The sequence below is a fragment of the Sus scrofa genome, chromosome 13 (assembly GCF_000003025.6).
Source record: "Sus scrofa isolate TJ Tabasco breed Duroc chromosome 13, Sscrofa11.1, whole genome shotgun sequence".
Lineage (NCBI taxonomy): Eukaryota > Metazoa > Chordata > Mammalia > Artiodactyla > Suidae > Sus > Sus scrofa.
Genome location: NC_010455.5, coordinates 98,587,225 through 98,615,194, shown reverse-complemented (window position 1 = coordinate 98,615,194; position 27,970 = coordinate 98,587,225). Strand labels below are relative to the sequence as shown.

At 38.4% G+C, this 27,970-nt stretch overlaps 1 protein-coding gene across 2 annotated transcripts; it reads right to left on the bottom strand.

The window, feature by feature from the left end:
- Nucleotides 134–22,851, bottom strand: MFSD1 (major facilitator superfamily domain containing 1). Of its 2 annotated transcripts, XM_003358650.5 has the most exons (16): nucleotides 22,569–22,850; nucleotides 20,877–20,929; nucleotides 19,586–19,698; nucleotides 18,021–18,063; nucleotides 17,657–17,724; nucleotides 15,611–15,719; nucleotides 11,560–11,662; nucleotides 9,663–9,761; nucleotides 8,829–8,940; nucleotides 7,339–7,395; nucleotides 6,837–6,993; nucleotides 5,466–5,563; nucleotides 4,734–4,846; nucleotides 2,844–2,891; nucleotides 1,705–1,762; nucleotides 134–851 (listed from the first exon to the last, which is right to left on the bottom strand). In XM_003358650.5, exons 1-16 carry the CDS (start codon nucleotides 22,738–22,740, stop codon nucleotides 848–850), a joined length of 1,407 nt encoding a protein of 468 aa, XP_003358698.2. In that variant the 5' UTR covers nucleotides 22,741–22,850; the 3' UTR covers nucleotides 134–847. The 2 variants fall into 2 exon arrangements, with proteins under 2 accessions (XP_003358698.2, XP_020925383.1); XM_021069724.1 differs by lacking the exon at nucleotides 134–851 and having other exon boundaries at nucleotides 1,701–1,762; nucleotides 22,569–22,851.

Sequence of the window (27,970 nt, the reverse complement as noted above, 5' to 3'; positions counted from 1 at the left end):
CTTTCCATGACTATAATGAGGCAAATTTTCTTTATTCCAACTTAGATTTTCTTACAGAGATAAATTTCCACATAAATAAGACTTAAAACCAATGTTCTAGTATTTTTAATCAAAAGTTAAAAGACATCAAGGATTCCTGTTGCAGCATTTTTATTTATCTTTGTAGGTATGCAATTATAATTTCCAGGACACTTTAGTAATTGAGTGGACTCTTAAAAAAACCCATACAGAAAGTTTGTACCACAAAATCATGTCCCTAAGGGATTAGGGTCCTCGGTAACAAAGAGTTAAAGAAGCTCAAAAGGGTCACTGCTCAGCAACCTCTCGTCACTAAAGAAAGTAGAACACAATCTGCTTTTTGTGAAAATGAGACTTCATAAAAATATCTGTCAAATATTTCCTATTATAAAAGGGACTGCCTATTAAAACGCCATTGTTTATTCTATATAAAAAAATTCCTTCTACCCTCTCAAAAGTTTTTTTTTTTTTTTTGCTTTAAGATAAAGAAAAGGCCATATCCCCTAAGGTACACTTTGTGAAAATTATCTCAATGCCAGATGCGAAGATTTCTGTTATTTGCTGTCCTTACAATCACCTGCATGTACCATTTGCAATTTTCTAAACTTCATCAATTAGTCTATTCTAAATCAGAATTCTTCAGTAATACAGAAACACAGGCTAAACAGTCCTCATAATTGTACTTCAAAGTAGGTTGTTTCAAAATATAAATATAATAACTCTCCAGACCATTATTTTCCCTAGTGACTAAACTCTAAATTAAAAAAAAAAAGAGGTTTTCAAACCAATGATGTGTGCAGCCCATTCTCAAGACAGTCTTTTAAACTTCTCATCTGCAAAACACAATGTAGCACACTATCAAAAAGGGGAGGAAAAACCCTAGAACATTCAAACATCATTACAAACTGAAAGCCAAACCACACAAAACATGTAGTGCTGAACATTATGCTACACGTTCTTCTAGATAATAATGTAGAACACTTGGAAAATATAGAAAAGCCAAAAATTAACTCTTCTAACGGAATTTCAGGGATTTCAGGTAGCCAAGAATCAACCCCAGAAACACGGCCTTGTTCTACTCAATTTTAACCTATTCAAAATTCACAAAACTTACAGTCACATGGTGTATATTTACAAATAAATTTTTTAAATCATAAAAAATTCAATGTTTAAAAATTAGAAATAAGAGAATCACTCTTACGTTTTGGCATATACTCATGAAAAAAATTAACTTAAACTCCACACCATATACTTTAATCTGTTTCAAATGAGTCAGAGACCATGTAATAGTACGTTAGTGTCAGGAGAAGATAAAAGAGTGTCTAAGCTAGCTAAGAAAAAGAAAAGATGGAAAAGAATGGAAGGGTGAGCCCAGCAGAGGAAGTCAGGACAAAGACCTTTCTTCCAAATAAATTACAAATATTCTCTCTCTCTCTCGCCTCTTGGAAATAAATTTCAAGCCCAATTTGTTCTTTATCCCCTTCATTTTAATGTTTGATATCCACCTTTTCAAAGTTTTCTAACACAAACCAGAGTTATGTTACAGTAGTTGCACAGATATTTGTTAGCTCTCAAAACTCCAGAAAAGGGGATAATTTCCTAAAAGTCTAAACCCAGTATCCTGAAATAAAATACTACTGTTCTACAATTTTCAAAACACAGACATTTCTTACTTTCAATACTTACTCTGCATGAGAAAGTTTTATTTCTTCCCTTTGTGTTGCAGAATAATTTAGCGTCCCACCTAAAATACAAATAAGCATAGAATCTTTTCAAGAATAGTATCATAAGTAATACTCAGACATGCAGATGAGCACACACGCGTACACACCTTTAAGTAACAAAAAAGGCTATGGAAGGTGAGAAAGAAATAGTTTATCTTCTAGAAATTTATAGGGGGGAATGTTTTTTAAGAATCCATATATGATACAAATAGTCCTTAATTTTAGTTTTTAAGAAATTCAGACTTATGTACTGCTTGAGGTTTTGTTCACTGGGACACTGTACTTTGCTACTCAGTAATAGCAAAGTTAAGAAACATTTGAGGAAATTATCTAAAACAGCATACATAACAACCTGAGAGTTTAGAAAACTAAAGATAATACCAAAATCTTATTAAAAAAAAACAAAAAAAGTACAATGTAGTAGATATTATCAAAAGAAAAAATAGGTTCTCATTCTACATCAAACACTTTAAACCTTAAAATGCTAATTATAGCTATAAATGTGTGTACTTATTTTTTAAAAATACAAGATAACAACATAGGAAGGGCTTTAGGTTATTTATTTATTTATTTTGTCTTTTTTAGGGCTGCGCCTGTGGCATGTGGCAGTTCCCAGTCTAGGGGTCGAATCAGAGCTGTTGTTGCCGGCCTACACCAGAGCCACAGCAACACCAGATCTGAGCCACGTCTGTGACCTACACCACAGCTCGCGGTAACGCCAGATCCTTAACCCACTGAGTGAGGCCAGAGATCGAACCCGCAACCTCATGGTTCCTAGTCAGATTAGTTTCCACTGCGCCACAATGGGAACTCCAGGTTATTTTTTTTAAAGCCATACTTCTTTATGCTAAAATAAAAAGAACATCTAATATATTACACAACTTAAATTGAACTGGCCAGAAAGAACACGGTAACAGTTTTCATAAATGTGTAGGTCCAGTATTATATGCTACATAGTGAAATGTGATTCCATCACTATGAAAAGAATGTTATTACATGAATTAAATAAAGCGCCAGCCTCTACAGAGACACAAAGACAATCCAGAGGCCCCACAAGATGACCCAGTGGTTTAAGAAGAAGACATCTGAACTTCCACTTACCTTGGGCACGATTCACCAAGTAGAGTAAGACCACAGATAAAAGTGACACTGGAAGTAAAAAGACAGGGTCCTTAAAAACCAGTATTTCTTCCCAATGATTCCTATGTCATCATAATTACAAAGTGAAGCTTAGAAAATCAAATCTGTCTTAACTAGTACCTAGAAATAAAAGCATTCATACCATTTTCCAAAAAGCACTAAAAGTTAAGTTACACACCATTTTCTCTATGAGAAATATATTTCTCATGGAGTCTAGAATGTCAGGGACAGTTAAAGAGAAACTGAGACACTCCCACACCCATCCTGGGAGAAGGAGCCAATCTTTCCATGAGTTATTTCTGCACCCCTTCCCTCTCTCTCCCTTTGTAACTGCTGGTCATTCTCAGTACCTCCCCAAAACCCCCACCAGCTGCTAGACTGTTCATCTTTTTATAGAGAACCAAACAGGAGTAATCTTTTGTGGGTGATAGGTCTGAAAACAACATGTCCATTTCACAAATTAACCATACCTTAAAATGCGGTATTGAGCTCCCAGAAACTCAGAGCAAGTAAAGGCATCAGAAAGTCAAGTACTTGGCTTTTTACTTTAACAAGTACAGCATAGCTTATTTACTTTAATACATCAACAGAAACACTTTTAAATGGCATGGTTTTTGGCCTGAGAACCAAATTAATATAGAACCACTCATTAAAATTAAACCACATGCAGTAGCATCAAAAATAAAAACATTTTCATGACTTAGTATTCTAAATTATTACATGGCCCACTATTTAAAAAGAAATAATATATTTTTAAAATTTGGTGTTCTGATTTCTAAAATGAGATGATGCATTCAAGCTATCACAAGCAATGATGTGCAAATACCACACTTCAAGTATAGTCTTTATTCCCGTACATGAAAATGATGCCTGATTAAAATCATCACTGGGGCTTGCCATTTTAGACACAATTTATCAAAGTATAAAAGTATGCTATTTTAGACACAATTTATCAAAGTATAAAATCTTTGATGTCATGTGAAAATCATTTTCAGACAAACTCAACTGATGCATAAGGTGAACATTATCAGTGGAAAAATGCTGATTTATTTTTGTAGTTCTCAGCAGTTTCCTAATGCCTCCTATTTTTAACCAATGAATCATTACAGGTAAAAATCAAATAACAGGACTAAGAATAAAAGCAATTCAAAATAGACTAATGAATAAACCATGAGCACTCACACCTAAGCCACACTAATGTCCACACATTTGCACCAGGGACATACTCAGGAGTCTTCAAATGTTTCCACTTTAAAAGGGAAAGGTTTACACACACACACACACACACCACACACACACACACACACACACACACACACAAATATGAAGCAGATTCCACTGCTGCCTTTAAGAATAGGAATCTGATGAAAATCATCCATGAATCTAAAAAGAACTGAAAAGTCACTAGCTGGGAAACTGATTCACAGGTTAAGAATTAGGCAAATCTTGGAGTTCCCATCGTGGCTCAGCGGAAACAAATCTGACTAGCATGCATGAGGACACAGGTTCGATCCCTGGCCTTGCTCAGTGGGTTAAGGATCTGGTATTCATTGCTGTGAGCTGTGGTGTAGGTCGAAGACACGGCTCAGATCCCATGTGGCTGTGGTACAGGCCAGAAGCTACAGCTCTGATTCTACCCCTAGCCTGAGAACCTCCATATGCTGTGGGTACAACCCTAAAAAAGACCAAAAAAAAAAGAAAGAAAAAAAAAGAATTAGGCAAATCTTGAGCAACAAATCTTAAAGAGATTTAGTTTTAAAAGGGGGAAAAAAGAACAATACAACAAAAACCTAAAAGTATAAATGAGAACATTCTGCTACATATTAAAAGAAACTAAATGTTGCCACTTACAAGAAACACAGGCAATGAAGAACACTTCTAAAAACAAATATCCCCGAGTATCCAATATCATGCCGGCAATGATGGAAATGACTGCCAACCCAAGATTCTGAATGGACTGCATGCTACAATTTAAGAATTAAAAAAAAAAAAATTTCAATTCTAAAGTCCTCACACAGAGCAATAATGCACTATAAATATTAGTGTCTATAAACCACATACCATTACGGTTAAGAGATTCTCAATCAGGAATGACCTCATTAACATTTGTATTTTTTTTTATTCCATGATTGTTTGCACTACTAAATATATTTATACTCAAAGGTAAAGGTGTTTGCCTTAGCAAGTACAGTATGAACTCAATACCTTCCTGCTGAATGAAAGAAAGCTATAAGTGAATACCAACCACAGATGTAGTTTCCTGCTTTGGCTTTCGACATCAGAGACTGGAACTCAACTTCTCATTAAGAAGCCCTCAGATAAATGGCTGGTGAGGCGGTCATGTCAGTAATTACCTCTCATGGATTAGCTTATCTTCAGCACTCTTTCTGGACACTTGGAGCATTTTTTTTTTTTTTTTTGCCACAGTATAACATAAATAGATTAACTGACTTTTCTGGCTATTTCCAGGCTCAGAGCTGTCCCAGAAGCTTGAAGATGACTAGATTAAAGAGACCTAGTTTGATAAGGTAATTAAATTGACACAGCAGAGAAGGATATTATATGATCCACAAGTGCACTTACAAGCCATACGCAGTTCCCAGTTGATGTTCAGGAACTACAAATGCCACCATTGGCCACAATGCACAGGCAAGCAGTGAGTAGGAGAGTCCCAGGAGACACTACAGAAAGCAATATGGAAAAGGGTAAAAAAGTCTTATATTAACCCAAAGGTGATTTTCCTTGGATGCAGATTAGCAAAAGTGACATAATAACTAATAGGTGAATATTTGTGCAAATTGCACTGTAAAACAATTAGATTAAGAACTCACATTCAACACAAAAAAGTCCTGGCTCTCTCTAACAGTATCTCTCTAGGGACAAAATGCACACACAACACTGTCTCAACCACTTTATATTATATACATATATAATTGGCTGGGCCTAGGGTGTAGTCAAAGACCTAGCAAAGACCAAAGCTAATTTGCAAAAAGTCATTACCAATGTTTCGAGCTAATTTTCCAGTGTTTATCAGGAATTACCAATTAAACAATCAAGGTAACATTACACCAATAGGCCATTACCTTACCTCTGGGTCATCACCACCCAAATGGAGAGCTGGGCAGAGAAGCAATAACAACCCCTCTTATTAAATATCACATAATACTAACTTTTTCTTCAATTGAAGAAGAGAGCTTATGATTTAAGTTAAAACAAGATCAATTACCCCTATCAGACTGGCAGCAATTAAAATAATGCCAACATCCAACAATGGCAAGGATACTAAAAAACAAACACATTCGTACATTACAGGTAAAGCTATAAATGGGTAAAAAGTTATTGGAGTAGAGGTTTCACAGTATCTATCAAGACATTAACTGTGCAATGCCTCTGCTATAGCATTTCTACTCGTAGGAATCCATCCTACAGAAATCTCACCAGGTGCACAAATATACCGGTTTCAGACACTCATTAACAGGTAAGAAATGCAGCACTTTGACCTGTGGTCTTGAGAATGACATTTTGAAGAACAACAACAAAAACTTGATGAATTCATTATTACTTTCTGACCTACTAAGAGTCAAAGGTAAAAGAACACAAAATCATGGATATCAGGCTGATAGATTTTTTGAACCAGCTATGATGGAATTAATGAAGTAGAGAAAAAATTGAATTAATAAGCATTTTTGGCTTTCATAAGACTATTTTATTTCAATTCTATATCAGCATTGAGGATATTCTGTTATATAAGCTAAGTAAAATCAGAAACACCTATGTGTTAATTATTAATAATTACCTATTTAAAAAATAGTTATCTATAGAAAGTGAAATCAAGTCATTGTTTTCCCCACTGTCACAAGCACTGCTGTCAAACAGCTGAGTGTGGCTCCTGAGATGTGCTGTACAAGGTCACCCTTGAAGCCCTGAGCCCCCCGGTGTTAGCAGCAACATTACCATAGCAATCCAAGGGTTCCACAGGGTAAAGGCCAGCAACATGTGGGAAGCAAGAGTGGTCACCACTGCACACAGAACCCAGATGATGTTCTTTCCTGTTTTATCCACCAGAAGCCCAAATATGGGGGACATGGGAGCCGATATTACATACACAATACTGCCCAAAAAAATATAAAAGACATTTAATAAAATATATCACAACACAAAAAGGAAAAAAAATCAAAAAGTTCCTAAAACAATTAGGTAAAGCAATCCCTAGCTCACTGAATTTAACGTTCTTCTAAAATGGTCATCAGTAAATAGAAATATAAACAGTTATCCAAGACTTCTTTGATTTTTCTGTTAATGCAAAGATGGCTGTTTAGGAAGATCTAAGATCCAAGAAAGACTTGGTTTCACACTTGATTAGCTCACAATGTCTCTTCTGTCTCTTATAACAATGGGTTATAATTGAAGACCCACACCAAGCACAAATTAAGTACTTACAGAATTAAGGAAATACCTGTTAATAGCACTTGCTGCCTGGGAGGAAAATCCAAATTTTTCTGTAAAGAAAACTCTAAAATAAAAACAGGGGGGAAAATGAACACTTCAGAGAAGTACTCTGTTTTTAAAAAATAGAGGTAAAATAAAACAATAAAAATAACTCTAAATTTAGTCAACTTTCTCCCCCGCCTTTTTTTTTTTTTTTTTTTGCTTTTTCTTTTCTTTTTTTTTTTTTTTTTTAGGGCCATACCTATGGCATATGGAAATTCCCAGGCTAGAAGTCCAATCGAAGCTGCAGCTGCTAGCCACAGCCACAGCAACTTGGGATCTGAGCTGTGGCTGCGACCTACACCACAGCTCACAGGCAACACCGGATCCTTAACCCAATGAGCAAAGTCAGGGATTGAACCCACATCCTCATGATACCAGTCATGTTTGTTACCACTGAGCCACAACAGGAACGCCTAACTTTCCCTTCTTTCTTTATACTGTTTTCCCACCTAAAGTTCTAGTATTTGTATAAGTGCTTCATCAATGTGCTGATGCCTATTTTTTCCTCTTTTACGTGGACAGCAAACAATACACACAAATTTTCAGAAAACCAAATGTACTACTAACAGGAATTAAGCTGACTTCCTTAAAAGCAATACTGGATAGATTCTTTGCTAAATATTGCATAAGGTTCTTGTCTCAAACTATAAAATTACAAACTGAATTTAAAGGTTATAATTCAAAGACACACCAGGTGTTCCTGTTGTGGCACAGCAGAAGGGAATCTGACTAGAAACCATGACGTTGCGGGTTCGATCCCTGGCCTCGCTCAGTGGGTTAAGGATCTGGCATTGCCATGAGCTGTGGTGTAAGTCACAGACATGGCTCGGATCTTGCGTAGCTGTGGCTGTGGCATAGGCTGGCACCAAGAGCTCCGATTAGACCCCTAGCCTAGAAACCTCCATAGAGCAGGTGCGGCTCTAAAAAGACAAAAAAAAAAAAAAAGACACACCACCACAAACATACTCACACTTACATACTGCTCTGTTTAAGTAGCTGACAGTGAAAAAGGAGAGAAAGGTAGAAAATAAAACAAAGAATAATTTGATTTGAACCCTGAACTTGAGTCTGGAAGAGTTGCAATCCTAACGAATGAAAATATACCCTGTCACTATGAGCCAATGCACTAACTCCATTCTCAATGAGGCTTCCTAACAAAGGAATAAAGAAGAAATAAAAAAGAATATATCATACAAAATATGAATATAAACTAAATCAATATTATGAGTCAAAAACTGCTTTTAGGTATTTCTTCAAGAAATGAATACAAGTAATAAACTAACACTAAACCTTAAGCTAAGAAAATCAGCTGTACCCCAGGACATAAAATAATTCCTGCAAAAATATAAGCTATAACCAGAGAAGCAAGATTCACAGCTTTAAAAAATTACATTAATGTACTTGCATTATCATTATAATTCAGCCAATGAAAAAGGAATGCTAGAGGACACTCACTTGCCAAGTCCAATGAAAGGGAACACGGCCACATAATAGCAGACACAGATGATAAATATGAGCCATAAGGGTAAAGAGAAGTCCTTCACATCAGTTAACTTAATAACTTCACCTTAGAGAAGAAAGGGAAGAAACTGTTAATGTAATTGTGCATTTCTAAGCCAAGATTATTCTTCTTCTATCATGTGATTAACCTCTGCAATTCAGTTTAAAAAAAAACTTTTCTCAGTAAATCACTAGAACATAGTTTCTGGGACAAGTTTAAAAGAAAACAGAAAAAGCAAAATCTAAGATTAGTATCTACCTTCTCATTCTCTTTCAGGAACATTTATCATTTTGCAAATATACAAAATATAATCAAGAAACATAAATTTTTCCAAAAGTATTTGAGGGAAAAGAAAATGTATCAAAAATCTAGACAAGTGGAAATAGATTTGAAAATAAAAGATTAAAAAATATGAAAAAAATACGTATAGGGAGTTGCCATTGTGGTGCAACGGAAATGAATCTGACTAGTATCCATGAGGATGCAGGTTTGATCCCTGGCCTCACTCAGTGGGTTAAGGATCCGGCGTTGCCATGAGCTATGGCATAGGTCACAGATGTGGCTCAGATCCTGTATTGCTGTGGCTGTGGTGTAAGGCCAGCAGCTACAGCTCCAATTTGATCCCTAGCCTGGGAACTTCCATATGCCGCAGGTGCAGCCCTAAAAAAAAAAAAAGATGTATGAAACCTCACTGTTAAACAACACTACTGTTAGAACTTATATCATTGTAAATAATCTCAAAACGGACTGAATTCCTAAAATGTTTCAAGGAAAAAATTTAGACGAACCTGTTTTTCCTTGTTCTTTATGAAGGATTCTTTCTGCTCTCTGATCCAAGTAAGCAAGGGCCAAGGCACAGACCAGTGAAAGAATACATGTTATACCCCCTGTAATAAAAAAGAGAGAGATTTTAAAAAGAGAACCCAACTGAACATTCCTAAAAGGCAGCAGATTACATTAATGGCAGAAAACATAGCAATTATAAGAGGTGGCATCTGACATATATGTGAAAAGCCTACAATTACTAAACCAAGACAGAAGGAAAGGAAGTACTGTATGGGAAGCACTTAAATAGCAGTCACTATTCCTATATTAATTCCCAGTAGAAGGCTGGAAATTAGAGGGAAAAGACTAATACAAACTAGAATAGTTTTAGAATCAGAATACAGATTGAACATAGCTGATTACCAGCCAGCAAATTAGTCCTACTTTCTAAATTCAGTATAAGTACCAATCACTGACGGATGCCAGAACAAAACTACAGCAAAGTCTGAGTCTGTGATTACTTCATCTTCCTTCAGATTCCTTTCCAAAGTCCAACACTTGCTCCTACCCTGTGGCAGCCCAAAGGCTGCCTCCCAGAGCACATCCTCCCACAGCACAGCTGGCTCAGGCTCACTTTCCTTCCAGTGTTCATCAGCATTACTCACTAATGCTGACCTCAGATCGTTAAAATGAATCAGGACAGAGTGTGAATAAAGTTTACACTGCACAAGAATTTTAATAAAAAGAAGTTGAATAAAAGAAATGAATCTTTAATTGGTTGACATAATATGACATCACATGAAATACTGTAAAGCAAGAATCGCCAACAAGCTGATTGTCCTTGGGCAAGGAACTTAACTTCTCTGGGCTTCAATTTTCCCATCTGTAAAATTAGAGCCTTTGACTTGATAACACAAATCTCTCCTGGCTCTAAAATTCTCTATTGTGAAGGGAACTAGAACGAATATGGAAGAACATTTGAGAGTAAGAAAAAGGTTTTAAGTGGCAGAGGATCTGAGAGGGAGAGGGAAGAAAGGAGGAGGCTCGAGCTGCCAGTAGCCAGTTTAGGGGGACCTTCCCACTGTCCTCCCTTTACCAGCCTGTACCAAGGAATTATAAGGAATAAAAAATGGCACCACTGCACAGGTCTCTCTAGGGCTCTGTAAGCAGCTCTCCACAGACTGAGAGACAAATCCACTGATCAGAGAAGAAGCACAGGTGGTAAATCTAGAAGGTCTCACCTGCTTCTCATGACCCATGCAGCAACCAGCACAACTGAGCCTTAGTCAACGGAACTCAGGGCCAGAAGGGACCTGTACAGTTTTAGCCAAACCTCCACAGTTTTACAGAAAAGAAAAGTGAGACACAGAGGCTAACATCCTTGTCCGACATGGCAGAACTAGTTAAAGCCAGGACCAGAACTCAGATTCCTGGCTCCCAAGTCGGTGGATTTCACCCCATATCATATTGCCTCTGACTTCTATAAAATCTAAGCTCCATAAGTGCAGGATCTGATTTTGATCAAAGGGAAACAATTCTCTCTTCTGCTATAGACTATTAATGAACACCTAACATGTACAAATTTCCTGTTTTCAGAGTTCTCATGTATACACTCTCATTTGCTCGCCATGACACTAAAGCAGACATGACAGAATAAGACCCTCATTTTTAAGAGCGTGTAAATAAAAACACAAATGGGCTGAACGATGCCACTATGTTCACTGTACCTAACCAGGACTGAGAACTAGCGAACAGGGCAGGCGAAACCATAACCAAGTGGTCTAACCCCAATGCCGGTGTTCTTTCCTCTCAGCCACAACACTTCCAACAACAAGCTTTCAGAGAAACAAAAGGAAAAGGAAGAAAGAAAGGAAAAAAAAAAACTGAAGAGATGTAAGGTGGGACACAGGATTCACTAACCGATCAGAAGTGTGACCCCAAGGGTTGTGTGACCAGCAGAACCCAATGAAGCTTCAACCTTAGAATACAGCCATCCCATGAGGTTCATGTTTACTGTACTTCCCTGAAAGAAAGGGGGGAAAATGTAATTTTCATTTATATCTCTGTCCTACTCAAAAAAAAAAAAAAAAAGGATGTGAGATGGCTTAGAGAAATTGGTATAATAAAGTTCAGATTAAACGGATAAATTTTTTTAAATACAAGGGAAAGACTAGCAAACTAAGATAAAGCCACAGTAAAGATTACTACACAAAAATGCCAATTTACAGAAAACGCTAGTATTCAAAAAGAGCACAGCTAGGACTTCCTATATCGCAAACAAAAATGAAACACAAGTTACAAAATTCACAGGGGACCCAAGACAAATATAAACCTGAGCTCAGAAAAACACAGCTTTTCTTGATATTGACACCTGAAAAAAAAAAAAAACCTCATCCTGATAGTCCTTAAGAAGACAGTAATTATACATAATATCCTCATACATTGATTCTTTCATTTAGCAGTTACTGAACCCCAATTATATGCCTGTCATTGTTCTGGCTACTGGGAATATAATAAGGAACAAAAGAGAAAAGCTTCCAGCTCTCATAAAGAGCTACCCCTTTTTAGTGGTATAGCAAAGAGGTAAAATATGTAGTCTATTAAACAGCAGTAAGCTCTTTTAAAAAACAAGGGGAAAAAATAAAGCATGGAAGGAGAATACGAAGGGGTGGAGAACTCGCTGAAAATGTGACTGTGGATTAACAGCTTGAAGGAAGCTGTGAAGCTACCCAGGGGAAGAGAACCGGCCCAGGGGAAGAGGACCGGCCGGAGAGGAGGCCACTCAGTGTACTCGAGGCAAGGAGGACAGAGACTAGAACAGTGTCAATGAAGAAGGGAGGGAATGAGATGAGGTCCCCAAAAAGGAACTGGTAGAAAGGCGGGCTATAGGTAATAAGAACTATCGGCTTTTAGTCTGTGTGAAATGGGAAGCCACTGGGGTTTTTGAGTGGAGGCATGGCACAATCCCTTGTTTTAACAGACTCACTCTGGCCACTATATTCAAAACAGACTACAAGTGGGGAGGAAGCAGAAGCAAGGACATCAGCTGGGGACTACTGCAAAAATGCAGCCAACAGAGATGTAAGTCTTGGACTGGGGGCAATGGGCATGGTGAGAAGTGCTCAGAATATGGGTATTATCTAATGGTAAAGCTAAGAGGATCTGTTAATGGAAAATATATGCAGAGTGGGAGCAGGAGCAGTAAGGAGTAGTTTAGGGTGACATCAAAGTCTCTGCCTGAGTAACTGGAAGTAAAGAACTGCCCATAACTGAGGATGAAAAACGTCAGCATAGGCTTAGGTAGGGGATGAGAGCAGGCTACCAGGAGCTAAGTTTTGGCTGTATTGAGTTTGATATGCCTTCTAGACATCCAAGCAGAAATGGCAAGGAGGGAGCTGCACACAGGGGTAAGGAATTCTGGGGAACACCTGGACCATTTAACTCCAGGAACAAAGACAGTCTATGTAAAGTTTCAAAAGTAATTAAGATTACCGAGGAAATGAGTGCCAAATGAAAAGAGAAAATTTCCACTGACCAAGCCCACCTTTACAGGCTGAGAAGATTAAGATGGAACCAACAAAAGAGGTATATGGAGCAGAGAGAAAGGCAAGAGGAGAACAATGAAACTGCAGAGTCCTGGAACCCAAGAGAAGAAATCAAGGAAGGTGGAGTGTCAACTGCGCCAAATACTATTGATAGATCAGACACTGAAGACCGAGAACTGAATGTGTCCTCGACCACACTGTCACAGCAAATACAGCAGCAAATCTCACATGGCTACTTCTCAAAAATGTGAGCCATCCGGCATTATTTAGACGAGCAATAAGGAATACATGGAGACCTACTGGAAACTTTTCTCAGTATCAATGAAAATATAAGCCCCTCAAAGACATGCTGTCTTAATAACGCTCTAATTCTAAAATGCCTAACCTGACCTGGCTTACCAAGTCTCAACAAATACTTATTGAAACAATGAGTTTTCTATAGTAACAAATTACAAAGGAAAATCAGAAGGGTGCTGGACTTCCAAATCCCAGATAAAACATGAAGAATAATAACAGTGAGAAGTCCACTGCCTGATGGGATAATGGTAACAGTTCAGGTGCCTAAAATCAGGCAAATCCACAGCTCAGCCATCAATAAAAGCTTGGCAAGGTAAAGCCCAAGCCTCTGTCATCATTCTGAATATGTTCAGGGGCAGAAGCAGTACAAAAAAGAATGAAACTCCACCTACCCCAGAATCTCATGCATCTTACAAGGACCTTCAATGAACCAACCAGATCAGAGCTGCACCGCCCTGTTTGACACACAGAGGTGGTTGGTTGCCTGAGGTCTGGTTCATTCCACATCCTCTCACCATTCCCATTACCCCACCACTGTAACCTAAAATCCTGAGATTCCTTTCTCCAAATCTAGGGCTCCTCAGAACACAGGTGAATGGATTATAGCTAGTTAATGACCACACAGGCAAGAACCTGAAGGTCACTAGTAACCACAATGTTGTCACTGAGAATGTCTTGCTCAACTTCTCCTATTTCCTTCTTTTGGAAGTTATTAGACGAGACCCACCAACTGCCTTAGACATATCTTGACTTGCACAAGATATATAATGAAGTACCCAGAACGTCCTTATGGATAAAATTTAGAAAATGTGGAACAGTACACTAGTTATCAAAGAATTACAAATTAAAATATTATTTAGGTGTTTCCTATCAATTTGCTAAATATGACTTTTTAATAATAGCCTGTACTATCAAAACTGTCATAAAAAAGGATCCACTCTCATATCCCACAGATGGGGATGTAAACCTCTGAGAAGATGAGGTGGAAATAGGTCTTAACAATCTTAAGAAACCCTCTGACTCAGTTATAATTCTATTCTTAGCAACCAAGCCTCAGGAAACAATCAGAGATACAGACAAGTTTTAAAGTGTCACAAAACAGCACTGATTTTAATAGCGGAAAATTAGAAAAAGCCTTCATGTACAAAAAACATAGAAATGTTCGCACACACAGAGAATATATATGTGCTAAATTTCATAAGATTAAACATTACACTAAAAACTTTTTGAGAAAAAAAACCTTTTTGTACTAAGTTTCTTTCTTAAAACTATGTTACAAGCATTTTCATGCCATCTATAGTCTTAGAGCCTCGATTTTTAATTGCAAGGATTTAAAAAACAAAAACAAAAACAAAAACAAACAAAAAAAAACTCTATCCATTGGCATTCAGAAGGGGGAAAAAAACCTAAGAGAGTTTGGGATGGCCAAAACACCTTCCAGGTTGCATTAATAGCATAATGTTGTTCTGCTGGGTATGCTTTGTCATGAAAAGCCATGATCATTTCCAAGTTCCAAGGTGAGTAATGGCCACTTGCAATGAAGTCCAGAGCGGTGGGAGCACCATGGTTCAGGAACTTAGACACGGCTTAGACAATCACAGGGAGGAGCATGTCTGACAAAGACCTTCAGAGTTGTCTTTATAAGCAAAGTGCTGGTGCACAGCAAGGAAATAAACATTCACTGGAGGGCAAAAGTCAGAGCAATTAGTAAAAGCAATTTATGCAAGCAGATTTCATCTCTAGGAGAGGCTGAGCTTCACAAAGTAAATTGTAGTAGACTAGCCATCTCAACACACAGCAAGCTTCTAATCACTAGAAATATGCAAGGAGAGCCCAGATGACCATATGCAAAGATTTTCATAGCAAGAATGCCAAAAATGGGTCCTCCCAAATGCTCAGATGAACTAATTAATGCTTAACTAGCCTTTTTAGTCTGTTTCCTAAGAGAAATAAGGTTAGAAATGCCTTAACTAAAATAAGGTAAGTGCTATACTCTGGCCCAGAAAAATATATAAAAAATCAAGACCTAAGTTACACACAAACACATTTCATCCTATAATCTTTAAAGGATTAACTACAAGATTCAGTTTTTTCCTTCCTATTGGCTTCATTATGTTTGTCATACTTACAATTCTAGCCATGCTAAGCTGGAGTCCAAATACCAAGTTTAATTCTTTGCCTTTAAACCAACTCACAGCATATGTATTCTGGGCAACTGCTAAGGACTCTCCACCAATCCTAAAATAAGCAAAGAAAAGTCATAGGTTTTAAAGAAATGCCACAGTTAGCAATGCAGCAAGTTCAAAATTTTGACACCCCCTCCTATCAAGGTGAGCTTGTGACTGCTTCAACCAGTAGGATATGGTGGAAGTGGAGTTTCGTGATCCCAAGGCTGGGCCATAAAAAGTGACATCTGCAAAAAGGTGGTATCTGCCCTCTCACTCAAACATTTGCACTTAGAGTCCTGAGACACCTTGTAGGAAGTCCAACTACCTCAAGTTCACTATGATGTGAGAGCTAAGCCACAAAGACAGGCCACGTTCAGGTGCTTCAGTCAGCAGTACCAGCCTTCAAGTCATCCCAGCCCAAGCTCCAGACATCAGGTGCACAGACACTCTGTCCATACTGTTCCCTGTCCAAATTCCTGACCCACGAAGTCCACAAAGTAATGGTTGTTTTATACTGCTAAGTGTGAGTCATTTAATAGACTGCAAGGATAACCATGACTGGCAATAAAAGGAGTTTGGGCTACCACATCACCATCTATGCTCTATAAAATGTTCACGTGGGAAGAGTGTCCCATACTTTGTGAAAACACAAAGATCCACACTTTTCAGGCCAAGATCTTCCTTACTCAACATTTTCCCACTTCCTCAGATTTATTTTCCTTCTGTAAGTTCTATATACTGACTTTCAGTTAGGAGCTTCAACTCCTTTGCATCCTATACTGAGCTGGCCTCATCACACTGGCCTCGCAACCCTCTTCTACTCATCCAAATCCTAAACTGATGAAAAGGCCCGCTCCATCCATGAGGCCATTTCTGACCACACATCTCTGAATCCCTTTCATATTTTCATATACATTCTCTCTCCCTCTCCTTCATTTAGAGCATTCTGAGGGGATGTCATCTATGTCTACATGTCCCTCATACCTGTGAAAAGCTTAAACAAGTTATGTCATCTGCATCCCTCTGGGCAGGAAGCCCAAGACTGAACTCAGAATGAGCTTGCTGGAGTTCCCGTTATGGCTCAGCAGTTAACTAAACCAACTCGGATCCATGAGGATGCGGGTTTGATCCTGGGCCTCACTCAGTGGGTTGGGGAATTGGTATTGCCATGGGCTGTGGTGCAGGCTGCAAAAGAGGCTCATACCTGGCATTGCTTACTGACTCACAAACTTTGAAAACCTTATGGTCTCCAAAGGAGACAGTTTGGGGGGTGGAGGGAGGCGTTGGGGTTGTGGGATGGAAATCCTATAAAACTGGATTGTGATGATCATTGTACAACTATAAATGTAATAAATTCACTGAGTAATTTTTAAAAAAAAGAAAAAAAAAAGATCTGGCGTTGCAGTGACTGTGGTGTAGGCTGACAACTATAGCTCTGACTGGACACCTAGCCTAAGAACCTCCATGTGCTGTGGGTGTGGCCTAAAAAGTAAAAAAAAAAGAGAGAGTGAGAGAGAGAAAAAAAAAGAAAAGAATGGGCTTATTTGACACAGAAATTGATTAAAAGCATTCAGTCTTTTGGTAATTTTCTTATTCAAGCCTCTTCAATGCATTTCAAAAGGACCTGCACATTACTCATTAAGAAACAGCAAAATGTTCATTATTCACAAACCCAGAAATTGATGGTCTATACTTTTCCAAGTGAGGTTTAAATCACAGTCTTCAATACAATGAAAAAGCAAAACATCAAAGAAAAATACTATTTTTTGAGAACTATTTAGTATCCAAACTCTACACAAAGTCAACTGTGACCACTTAAAATCACTGCTTACTTTAAAGGAAAATTGAGACAAATGTTAAATAGTCTTAAATATATAGCCAGATTTCAAGGATTTGAAGTAATTCTCCAGAGGATACAATAATATACTTTTTAAAATCTTTAATAAATTGACAGATGAACATGAAAACAGCAATGTGTTAGGATAAATGAAATTATGCATAACTTACCCAAACACAAACCTTCCAAGTTCCATCAGCCAAAAAGCATTAAATATTCCACCCAGAGCAAAAATAACCTATAACACAGAATATAACATAGAATCAATGAAAAATTAATTCAAGGAATTTAAGATAAATAAGTAACTTAGGGTGAAACAAATTCTACAATGGTTTTAATATTCTTTCTTAGTAAATCCGTGAAATTTAAATATTAACATTCACCTGTCTCAAGGCTTAAAATGGACTATGCATTGTGCTACCCGGGCATTTGTGAACCCTGCTTAATTAAGTTAGGCTTCCACTAAACACATCTAGTGAAATTAGACAAGAATTCAAGCCACTGTCACAATGAATATGCTTTGGCTTTTCTTACCTGTCCAATGCAAACAAAGCAACTAAAAATAATGGTGCCCCACCTGATACAGAAAAAGAAAGAGAGAATGAATTAAAAGTGTATCACCAAGTCCTTCAGTAATAATTCACTTTGGGTTTTTCTGACCCTCTCTACATTCCCTCCACAGAAGTAAAAATGAGGTGCTGGTCAGCCTCTGAAGTCAGCAGATTTCCTAGGCTGAATGCTAATCACAGAATTCTTGACTTCTAAGGAGATTCCAGAGGCTTTATTGATGACATGTGTTTGTTTAAGCCATTATTATCTCTTAAACTAAACTTACTGAATAATCTTCAAGAAGTTCGCAGGGTTCCCATTTAAAAATGGGTGTCTGTTATAAAATTTTTATTGGGTTTAGGATGGATTCCAAGAAATTCTAGATTAAGTAATTTTAAGTGGCTATAATTCTTAATAACTAAAAACTATTTTTAAAAGGAAAAACAGCAGCCACGCTAATATACTACCAATTTGCTTACTCTAACATTTTGCCCTCTGAATAGATCATTATTTTTTCCCCAGAGCAACAAAATGCCGGTATTAGGTGAGTCCTCAGGTATCATATGAGTAAACCATCTTTTTAAAACTCAAATCCCTCCAATGTGTGAAATGGTCATACTATAGTCTAATGATTGTTTTATAGCACTGGAAAACTTACTGTGGTTCCAAGGCAACTTATGGCCCCTCCTGTCACACTGATCAAACAAGGTCTTCATTATACTAAGTGGAATCTGTTTCCCTAAAGTTCAAAGTAATTCTATGCCTTTAAACCAAGCAAATTAAATTTAACTCATACTTTATACAGTCTTCAAAGTTTAAAAGTTAGTCCCCAAGTTTAAATACTTAATTATAGTTTCTTTCTTTTCCACTAGATATGGTTAGAAAACCCATCATCATCTTATCCTCCACCTTCCAAAGTATTCCCACTCTACATCTCTCCTAAAGTCTCTACTCATGACACATACCCACAATTGATCATTAGGATGAAAGTGACAAATGTTTGTTTATAATATTATGCCTTCCTCAGCATCTAATAGGAGTGGTCACAAGAAGTTTGATGCCTAAAGAAACGCAAAAGGGAAAATCTTCCTGGGACAGGGTGAGGCAAATACTGCATATGTGCCAAATACTGTGCATCCATCTCGCTCAATCCTTATAACCACCTTCCAAGGCAGGAATTATTATCCATATTTTATCAATGGGGAAACTGAAGCTCAGGAAGCTAGGAACAGCTCAGAAGAGATAAGAAGTTGAGCAAGTGGCAGCAATGAGATTCAGACCCTGGTTTGCTGATTCCAAGTGAGGGCATTCCAAGTTTAGACAACTGAGTTACGATATCCCATGAGCAGCATTTACCTTAACTGAAATACCAACCAAGGTTCAAAAACCAATTCCAAAAATATAAAAATCACACACACACACACAAAGCTAATGCAGATTATCACATTCAATACACAAGTTTATTCAGTTCTTTCTAGAAATACTTAATCTAGTTCTGTTTTCTTAACAATCACATTTTACCCATAAGTGAAATTTTTTTCCAAGCTTACCGTATTCCAAACACTCGGTCTGTCAAAAAGCCACCAAAGAAACACAAAATTACATTGGGCCAAGAATACCAGGCATACAGCAGCATGAATTTTGTGGTATTCACCTGCATATCCTACATGGAAAGAAAACAAAACCGTTTTTTTCCCAAACAGTTAAGTTTAACAACTAACAACTCAAAACATTCTTTCTGATAAGGCAGATGTTTTTGTTTTTTCTCCTTTTTTTCCTCATTTTTCTTTTTTTCTTTCTTTCTTTCTTTTTTTTTTTTTTTTTTTTTTTTTTTTTTTTTTGACTGTACCCCCACCCCTAGCATATGGAAGTTCCCTGGCTAGAGACTGAATCCGAGCCACAGCTGTGACACCGGATCCTTTAACCCACTGCAAGAGTCCAGGGATTCAAGCCACGCCTCCACAGCAACTGGAGCCACTGCAGTTGGATTCTTAATCCACTGCTCCACAGCGGGAACTCTAAGAGGCATTTCTTAATCATTTGTAGTCACTAACTGCTTTGAGACTCCCATGACAGTTGTAGCATGTGCCCCAGAAAAATGATGACACGTGGGAACTTCTTGAGTCCACCGCTACTTCAGAGGCTTCATGGAGTTTAGAATCAATCAGCTCTCCCACTACAATCTGCATCTGCCTGTATCTTCTACATTCTTATTCCCAAATAGAAAGGGATTATCTCAGCCTAACTATCCCTTGCCTTCCTCCACTAATTCCTACCTTCTTTCCCTTTCATTCCAGAATGTGAAGAGTCAATCTATACATTTCTCCCTGTTCAAAGGGTTAAAAAAAAAAAACTTTCAAAGGAAAAAAAAAACTACCAAAATACATAAAAAACTGTAAATATCAAATATATTTTTACAAAACCAGACTAAAAATACTGGCATGGACAATCCTCTGGGATCAGTATCCACATTTTAAAAATAAAATAACCACAAAAGACACACTTACAAAAGCAAAAATCCATCCTACCAAATCATGTGTCATTCAGATGTTTACACAATGGGACACAGAAATGCAAACAAAAATCTAATAATACTTCTTGGCACCACTGCAAGAAACTGCAATTATTTATTTAAACTGTGAAACAATATCAAGCTGCAAGTGTTATAAATGAATTCTTTGTGGCCACTCATTTCAAGAATACTGCTTGCCATACACAGGTTTGATGAAAATGGATTCACTGGACAATACTTCAGACTGGGAAATCTTAGAACTGATGATGCCTCAACAGAACATCTGCTCCAGAGCCAACAAAAAAAGCAGTGGTGAAAAACCAACTTACCCGTTTAACCTGAGTCTGAAGGGCAGCAGGATTATCATAGCAAAAATAGCTGCCTAGAAAAAGGAAAAGCAAATATTTTTAAGTAACAATACTTCCCATATAAAAGTGTCAAGTTGCAATTGCTACTCAAATTGTGATTTTAAACGTTTATACTAGGGGCTCGACACTGGAAACATTTCTGGACCACGTCCTTGTCCACCAATAATTTCTAAGTTGCAGGCAAATATGCAAAGAAAACACACCAAGTTATTTACAAAATATTAGTGTGACTACATAGCAAGTACTGGGAACCTGCATTAAGAAGTTAATCTACAACTATTTGTTCTTCTACTTTACTTTTATCATGCTTCATGTCTACTGTTTTATTCACATCCTTGTAAAAGCCGTATTTTCCTTAAAGCTACCAACGCACACACTAAAAATTTTAAAAACATCCTCAGAAGTTTCCTAGTATGTTACCTAAAGCTACTATTTATCTTGAGAGCAGGGGAAAGAAGTTTACTCTGACTAAACCTGTTTTTGAAACAAGAATTTTAAATCTACAAACAAAATGCTTTAGACAAATAATTTAGCAAATACAGTGCCAGTAATGAAGAAAAACAAAAGCATTCCAAAAGATTAAATTAAAACATAATGTCTTTGAGAGGATAAGAAAGAGAGAGGTGGAGAGATTTGGACATTCGTGCACTCAGAATTATTTTTACAGAAATAAAATTGACTTTTTTTTTTTTTTTTTTTGCTTTTTAGGATCACACCTGCAGCGTATGGTGATTCCCAGGATAGGGGTTGAATCAGAGCTGCAGCTCTTTCTTTCCACAAAGAAAGAGGGGGAACAAAAAGAGATGCAAAGGAACTAAGGCTCAAAGCAACCTCCATGCCAACATACATATCCTCAGCAGTAGCATAAAGTTACCCAATATAATGTTTCTGAACTTGTTGATGATACCCATTCCCGCAAGCCCCTTGAGAAACACATTATTACCTTCCTATCAAACTTATATTGACATTAGAATGTTGCTGAAAAAAATTAGTAGCTGGAACACAGGCAGATAATTTTTAAAATTAGCTCAAGAAATTTCCTTCAGAGTCACCAGATTTCGTAAATGAAACCAAACACCGTCAAGCCTACCACAAGTCCAATCCAGTATGATTGCTTCACATTGGCATAGCGGAAGAGAACGAGAACACATCCACTCATTGAAGCTATCAACAAGACACACTCATACGTTTTCCCAAAGAGGATGAGAAACACGTAAGACTGCCAACGAGTTGGTCAATCAAAAATTTTAAATTGGGCAGAGGGGCGTTGGGGAAGGGCAACGGGGAAAGGGACAGTTAAATCTTTCTGAATTCCTTCTGAATGGAACTGTCATTAGAGCAACCTTGATGATCCCGGGATTCCTTCATATCTAGGGTCCCAGGCGGCAAGTTGCTAGCCTTCGAGACTTCTTGGAGAGGAAAGGAGTGGCACAAAACTCGCGCAGCTCAGTGCCCTTACTCCTATCTTCGAAATGCCGAATAGCTAGCAACGTCTACAAGGCTTTGATGGGGTGGAGAAGGGAAAAGAAGGAAAGCCCAGAAACAGAAACTAGAAGCTGCGCTGAGGCCTCGTGGCAGCCAAGAACGACTCTCCGAAAGAAAGTCGGTAATTTCCTGATTAGCAGCAACACCCCACCAGGCCGGCCGGCTCACCGAAGCCAAGGAAGCACATCAGCAACAGCACCAAAAGCCGGTGCGCCAGGTGACTGGGGTCGCAGAGGGCGGACAGCGCCCTGGGAGCGTCGGGAGTGTTGGAGGCACCTCTGCCGGCCTTGACGGGGCTGCTTGGCAGCAGCGCCCTCGCTTCTTCATCTTCCTCCTCCATCCGGCCGGCGGGAGATCAGGAGAAGACAGTGACAGCAACTCCGGGAAGAAGCTGCTGCTGGAGCCCAGCAAAAACCGTGCTCACGTGACCACGGTTGCTCACGTGATGCCGGGGCAGGTCACGCAAGGCCGCGCTCACGTGAGCAGGCAAGATCACGTGGTGGGCAGGCCTAGCGAGGAGAGAGGGGAGGAGCTACGTTTAATTTCTCCCGGTACTGTCTTAGGCGCCAGCCGCAGCTTTCCGCTGCCCAAAATGGAACTGTGCTCGTTTCCTGCCTGCTCCTGCTGTCCATCCCCTGCCGCTGCGCGGGTAGAGAGTGCCGGCCTCCGCTCAGCCTGACGCGAAGAAGCGCACCGCCCTTCTCCTCGCAGCGTTGCTTTCCGCAGCCTTTTTGGCTGCTCTTAATTCCACACAGTTCATTGAGAGTCTTATGTTGTGTCCACTCACATGCCAGGTACTGGGAATACAAACTGGAATGTGACAAGCTCTCAGACCTCAGAAAGTTCGTGGTTTACTTGGGGAGGTCGACAGAAACTGATCCTTTAAAGAATAGTATGGTGAATAGACGAGTCTAAGTGAGAACAGCGGTTGAAATAAGTAGTGAATTTCGTAGGAATGCCTGGGAAAGGCGTTTGGGAAGAGAGTAAGTACAGTTTAACAAACTTTGGGGGAAAGTGGTGGCGTGCTGAAGGTCCTTTAAATTCATACCTAAGCTAGAATTAGTACGAATGGGTCAGTCATGACGCCTATATGAGGGAGTTGGTTATGAGGGTGGGGATTAGGAGGGATAATAATGATGCAAGCCTGAAACAGAACCGTGTGTGTGTGTGTGAGGGGAGGTGGGGGAGAGGAGAGAGACCATTGATCTGCGAATGAAAGAAGAACTCAGTAGGAAAAACTAAACCTGTTCCGTAAGGAGACATGCAAGGATTTTGTGTAGAGGATCAAGAATGCAAGACCTGTGTTTTTATTTAGGGCTGCACCTATAACATATGGAAGTTCCCGGGCCAGGATTGAATCCGAGCCACAGCTGTAGTAGAGTGGAATCCTTAACCCACTGCACCAAGCGAAGGATCAAACCAGCGCCTCCACAGTGACTCAAGCGGCTGCAGTCGAATTTTTAACCCATTGTACCACAGTTTGGGAACTCCAAAACCTATGTTTTTACAAATTACATCTGGCTATCATTCAGCCATTAAAAAGAATGAAATACAGCATTTTTAGCGACATGGATGGACCTAGAAACTATCATGCTAAGTGAAGTCAGCCATACAATGAGATACCAACATCAAATGCTTTCACTGACATGTGGAATCTGAAAAAAGGACAGACTGAATTTCTTTGCAGAACAGATGCTGACTCACAGACATTGAAAGACTTATGGTCTCCGGAGGAGACAGTTTGAGGGGTGGGGAGATGTGCTTGGGCTGTGGGGTGGAAATCCTGTGAAATCAGATTGTTATGATCATTATACAACTACAGATGTGATAAATTCATCTGAGTAATTTTTAAAAAGTTAAAAAAAAAAACAAAAAAAAAACAAATTACATCTGGCAACACAACCTGACACCCTCCTCAACTTTCAAGAAGGGGGTGGTGGTGCCAGGCTTGCCAGCAGAACTTTGAGGGTGACAAAGCTAGAGGTTGAATAATCATTAAGATTATTAGGTACTATGAAGATTAGAAATGGCAAGGTCCTATAACTGGGGAAATAGGGATGAAGCAAAGGAGAAGTATTTTGGAAGTGAAATGGGGATGAATTTGGGCAAATAGTTTATGAGGTCTGAGAGGAAGGAATTGAGAATATTTCCCAGATTTCTAGCGTGGGCTCCCAATAGAGATCAGAATATAGGAAACGGTGGGGTGGGGCGGGGGATGCCAGAGAAGATAGATCAGTTTACAACGTTTTGCCTTTGAGATGTCTCCACAAATGACTCCACTTTCCACCTCCCTTTCTCACCCAACCCCAAAGGAGAAGCCCCCTGTCTAATGAAACTGTCTTACCAAGATGGCTAACAACTCCATCTTCCCAGTTAGTGGTCACTTCTCTGTCCTCATCTTATGCCACTCTTCAGCGTCAGCTGATAATAGTTGACAGCCCTCTCCTTAATTACCTCCTTGACACTACACTTGCCTTGTTTTTCTCCTAGTTTACTGGGCTCTCATTTTCTGTCTCATTTGTCAGCTCCTTCTAGCTCCTCCTCTTCTACCTAAACTCTTAAATGTTCAAGTGCTCCAAAGTCCAGTCTTGGGCTCTCTGCCACTTACCCAGTTCCATAGCTTTAAACATCATCTCTGTTCTGTACAATAGGTAGCCAACACCATGTATGACAAGCTGATACTTGAAATGTTGCTGGTTGTAATTAAATGAACTGTAAGTGTAAAATATACACCAGATTTCAAACTTAGTATGAAAAGAATATAAAATCTTTTTTTAATTTTTATACTGATTACGTGTTAAAATGATAGGATTTACATATATTGGGTCAAATAGAATAAAATGAATTTCACCTGCTTTTACTTTTTAACATGGCTGGTACAAAATTTTAAATTATGTATATGGCTTACATTATATTTCTGTTTATCGGTGCTGATTTACATGCTGATGCCTCCAAAATAATCTGCATTTCAGACTCCTATTCCAACTGCCTATATGACATCTCTACGTGGATAACTAATAGGCATCTCAAATCTTACATATCCAAAACAGAATCCTTGAGTTCTCTCACACATGTCATACTTGTTCCTTCCTGATTGCTCCCCAGCAAAGTAAATAGCACATCTCTTTGCCAGTTGTTAGCCACAAACCCAGGAGTCATCCTGATGGCTTCCTTACCTCATCACCCATAACTGCTCCGTCATTGTAGTTGTCTTGTCAGCTTTCTTCCAAAACATATCCTGAATCTATTCATGACCTCCACTACCACTATATTTAAAAGACAAGTATCATCCACACAACTGCAACTGACCTTTACATTTTTTTTGCTGTTTTTTAATGAGAAATACATACACCTAGTATGACATTCAAACAGGACCAAAGAGAACACAGCTCAAGGCAAGTCCTCCCCCTCCCAGTTCTCTTGGGAAGTAATCACCATCACTAGCTTCCTTTGAATCTTTCAAGAGATATCCCACACAGTTTTTTTTTCTTCCAACCTGACAATATAGTGGAGATATTGTCTTCATTTTCTGTTACAGATGCAAAGAATTCTGTTGTATGGATGTGTTAAATTTAGCAAGTCCCCTATTGATAGACATTTAAGTTGTTTCCAAACTGCTATATGTAGTCCTGCAGTGAATTGCCTAGACAACAGCCATTTCACATTTACCTGTAGGATAAATTCCTAAAAGTAGAATTGCTAAGTCAAACAGGTATACTTTTAAAATTCTTTTGCAGTAGTGTCACATTGTTCTCATTGAAAGTCATATCATTATACACTCCTAGCAGCAATGCTGAAAAGAGCCTGTTTCCCACGCTATTGCTAATCAAGCTTGTCAGATTTTTAGTCTTTACAAATCTAATAACTGAAAAATGGCTATCATGGTGTAGTCTCAATTTGCATTTCTGCTAGAATGCAGGTTGAACCTCTTATTAATAGCCACTTACATAGGAATTCTCTTCATATCCTTTGCTTATTTTTTCGGATAAATTGTTTGCTTTCTCTTACTGATGAAATTGGCTCTTTGTCAGTGCTATGAGATATTTCTTTTGTCTATGTTTATGGTATATCTTTCCATATAGGTTTTTTTTCTTTTTAGTATAAATGGGTTTTTTTTCCTATAACTTCAGGGGTTTGCTTTCCACACAGGCTTTTCAACAGCCTTAACTGTGTTCCTACTTCCACTGTTGCATTTACAAAATGATCTTTTTAGTTTGGGGGTTTGGTATGTCAAAGGATAATGAGACAACCATCCAATGTATAAACTGAAAAAGACAAAATTGAATTTATTGTGTACTCTTGTGGGGGAGAGCTGTGCAGTAAGCCCAGTCTCACCAAGCAGAGTGGTCTGTGGATCTTATTTAGGGATTATGGGAAGTATGGGGTTCAAGGACAGGTGCTTTTAGGATGCAAGAGGTTTGAACATCATCTGTCTAATTTCATTAGCTAATACCTCTAGTTCATTGTTAGATAGCAGTGGGAATTCTTACCTTTGACTTGGGATAAATACTAAATGAACAAAAAAAAGAGAAGGGAAGAAGGGAAAGCTCTTCCTGACAGTGGAATAATAAGCGTAGAAGAAACGATGGAAGTAGTACATCATAATTTAGGAACTATCCTAGTATTGATTCAGGCAAGAATCATCGATGTTTGCTAAAATTAGTGGATGAAATTTTGAAGAGTGATAAAATACATACATAATCTCAAAGTATCTCTTCACAAGACATTTACTAATTATAAAGAGAAAAAAACAATCCAAGTGTTCCCTGGTGGCTCAGTGAGTTAAGGATCCTGCATCGTTTCTGCTGTGGTGTGAGTTTGATCTCCCTCTCAGGAACTTCATGCACCGTGGGCACGGCCCAAAAAAATGCAAAAACCCAGCATGTGCCTCCTTAACCAAAAAGTTAATATTTCCAGTACCGAGGTAAACTGACATCATGTGCCTTTCGATTTTATGCACTGCAATGGACACGGTCCTCTGCTGTGGACCTACCAAAAGTTTGCTTTGGACCTACGCCTAGATCTAATCATGAGGAAATATCAGACAAATCCACATCAAGTTATATTGTGCAAAATAACTGGCCTGTACTCAAAAAAGTCAATGTCATAGAAGACTAAGGAACTGTTCCTGAGTAAAGCAGACTAAAGGGACATAACCACTGAATGCAATACGTGATCCAGAACTTCTTTAGGTGTAAGAAACATTATTGGGTCAGTTGATTAAATCTGAATAACGTCCATGATCAGATAATTTAAACTTAATGTCAATTTCTTGATTTTGACCATCACACTGTGGTTATGAAAGAGAAAATACTTCATTTCAGAAAACACACACTGAGATGTTTGGTACCAACTTACCTGCCACTTAGTTTCAAATCATTCCCAAAAATGTGTATGTGTGTGTGGACACACACATATATCTGTGAATATATGAATGCAGAAGGAGAGAAAGAAGTCAAATGTAAAATGTTAACATTTGGGGGATCTGGGTACAAAATATATGGGAATACTTTGTTCTGGTCTTACAGCTTTTCTGTAGGTCTGAAATTATGTCCACCACACTCTGACCT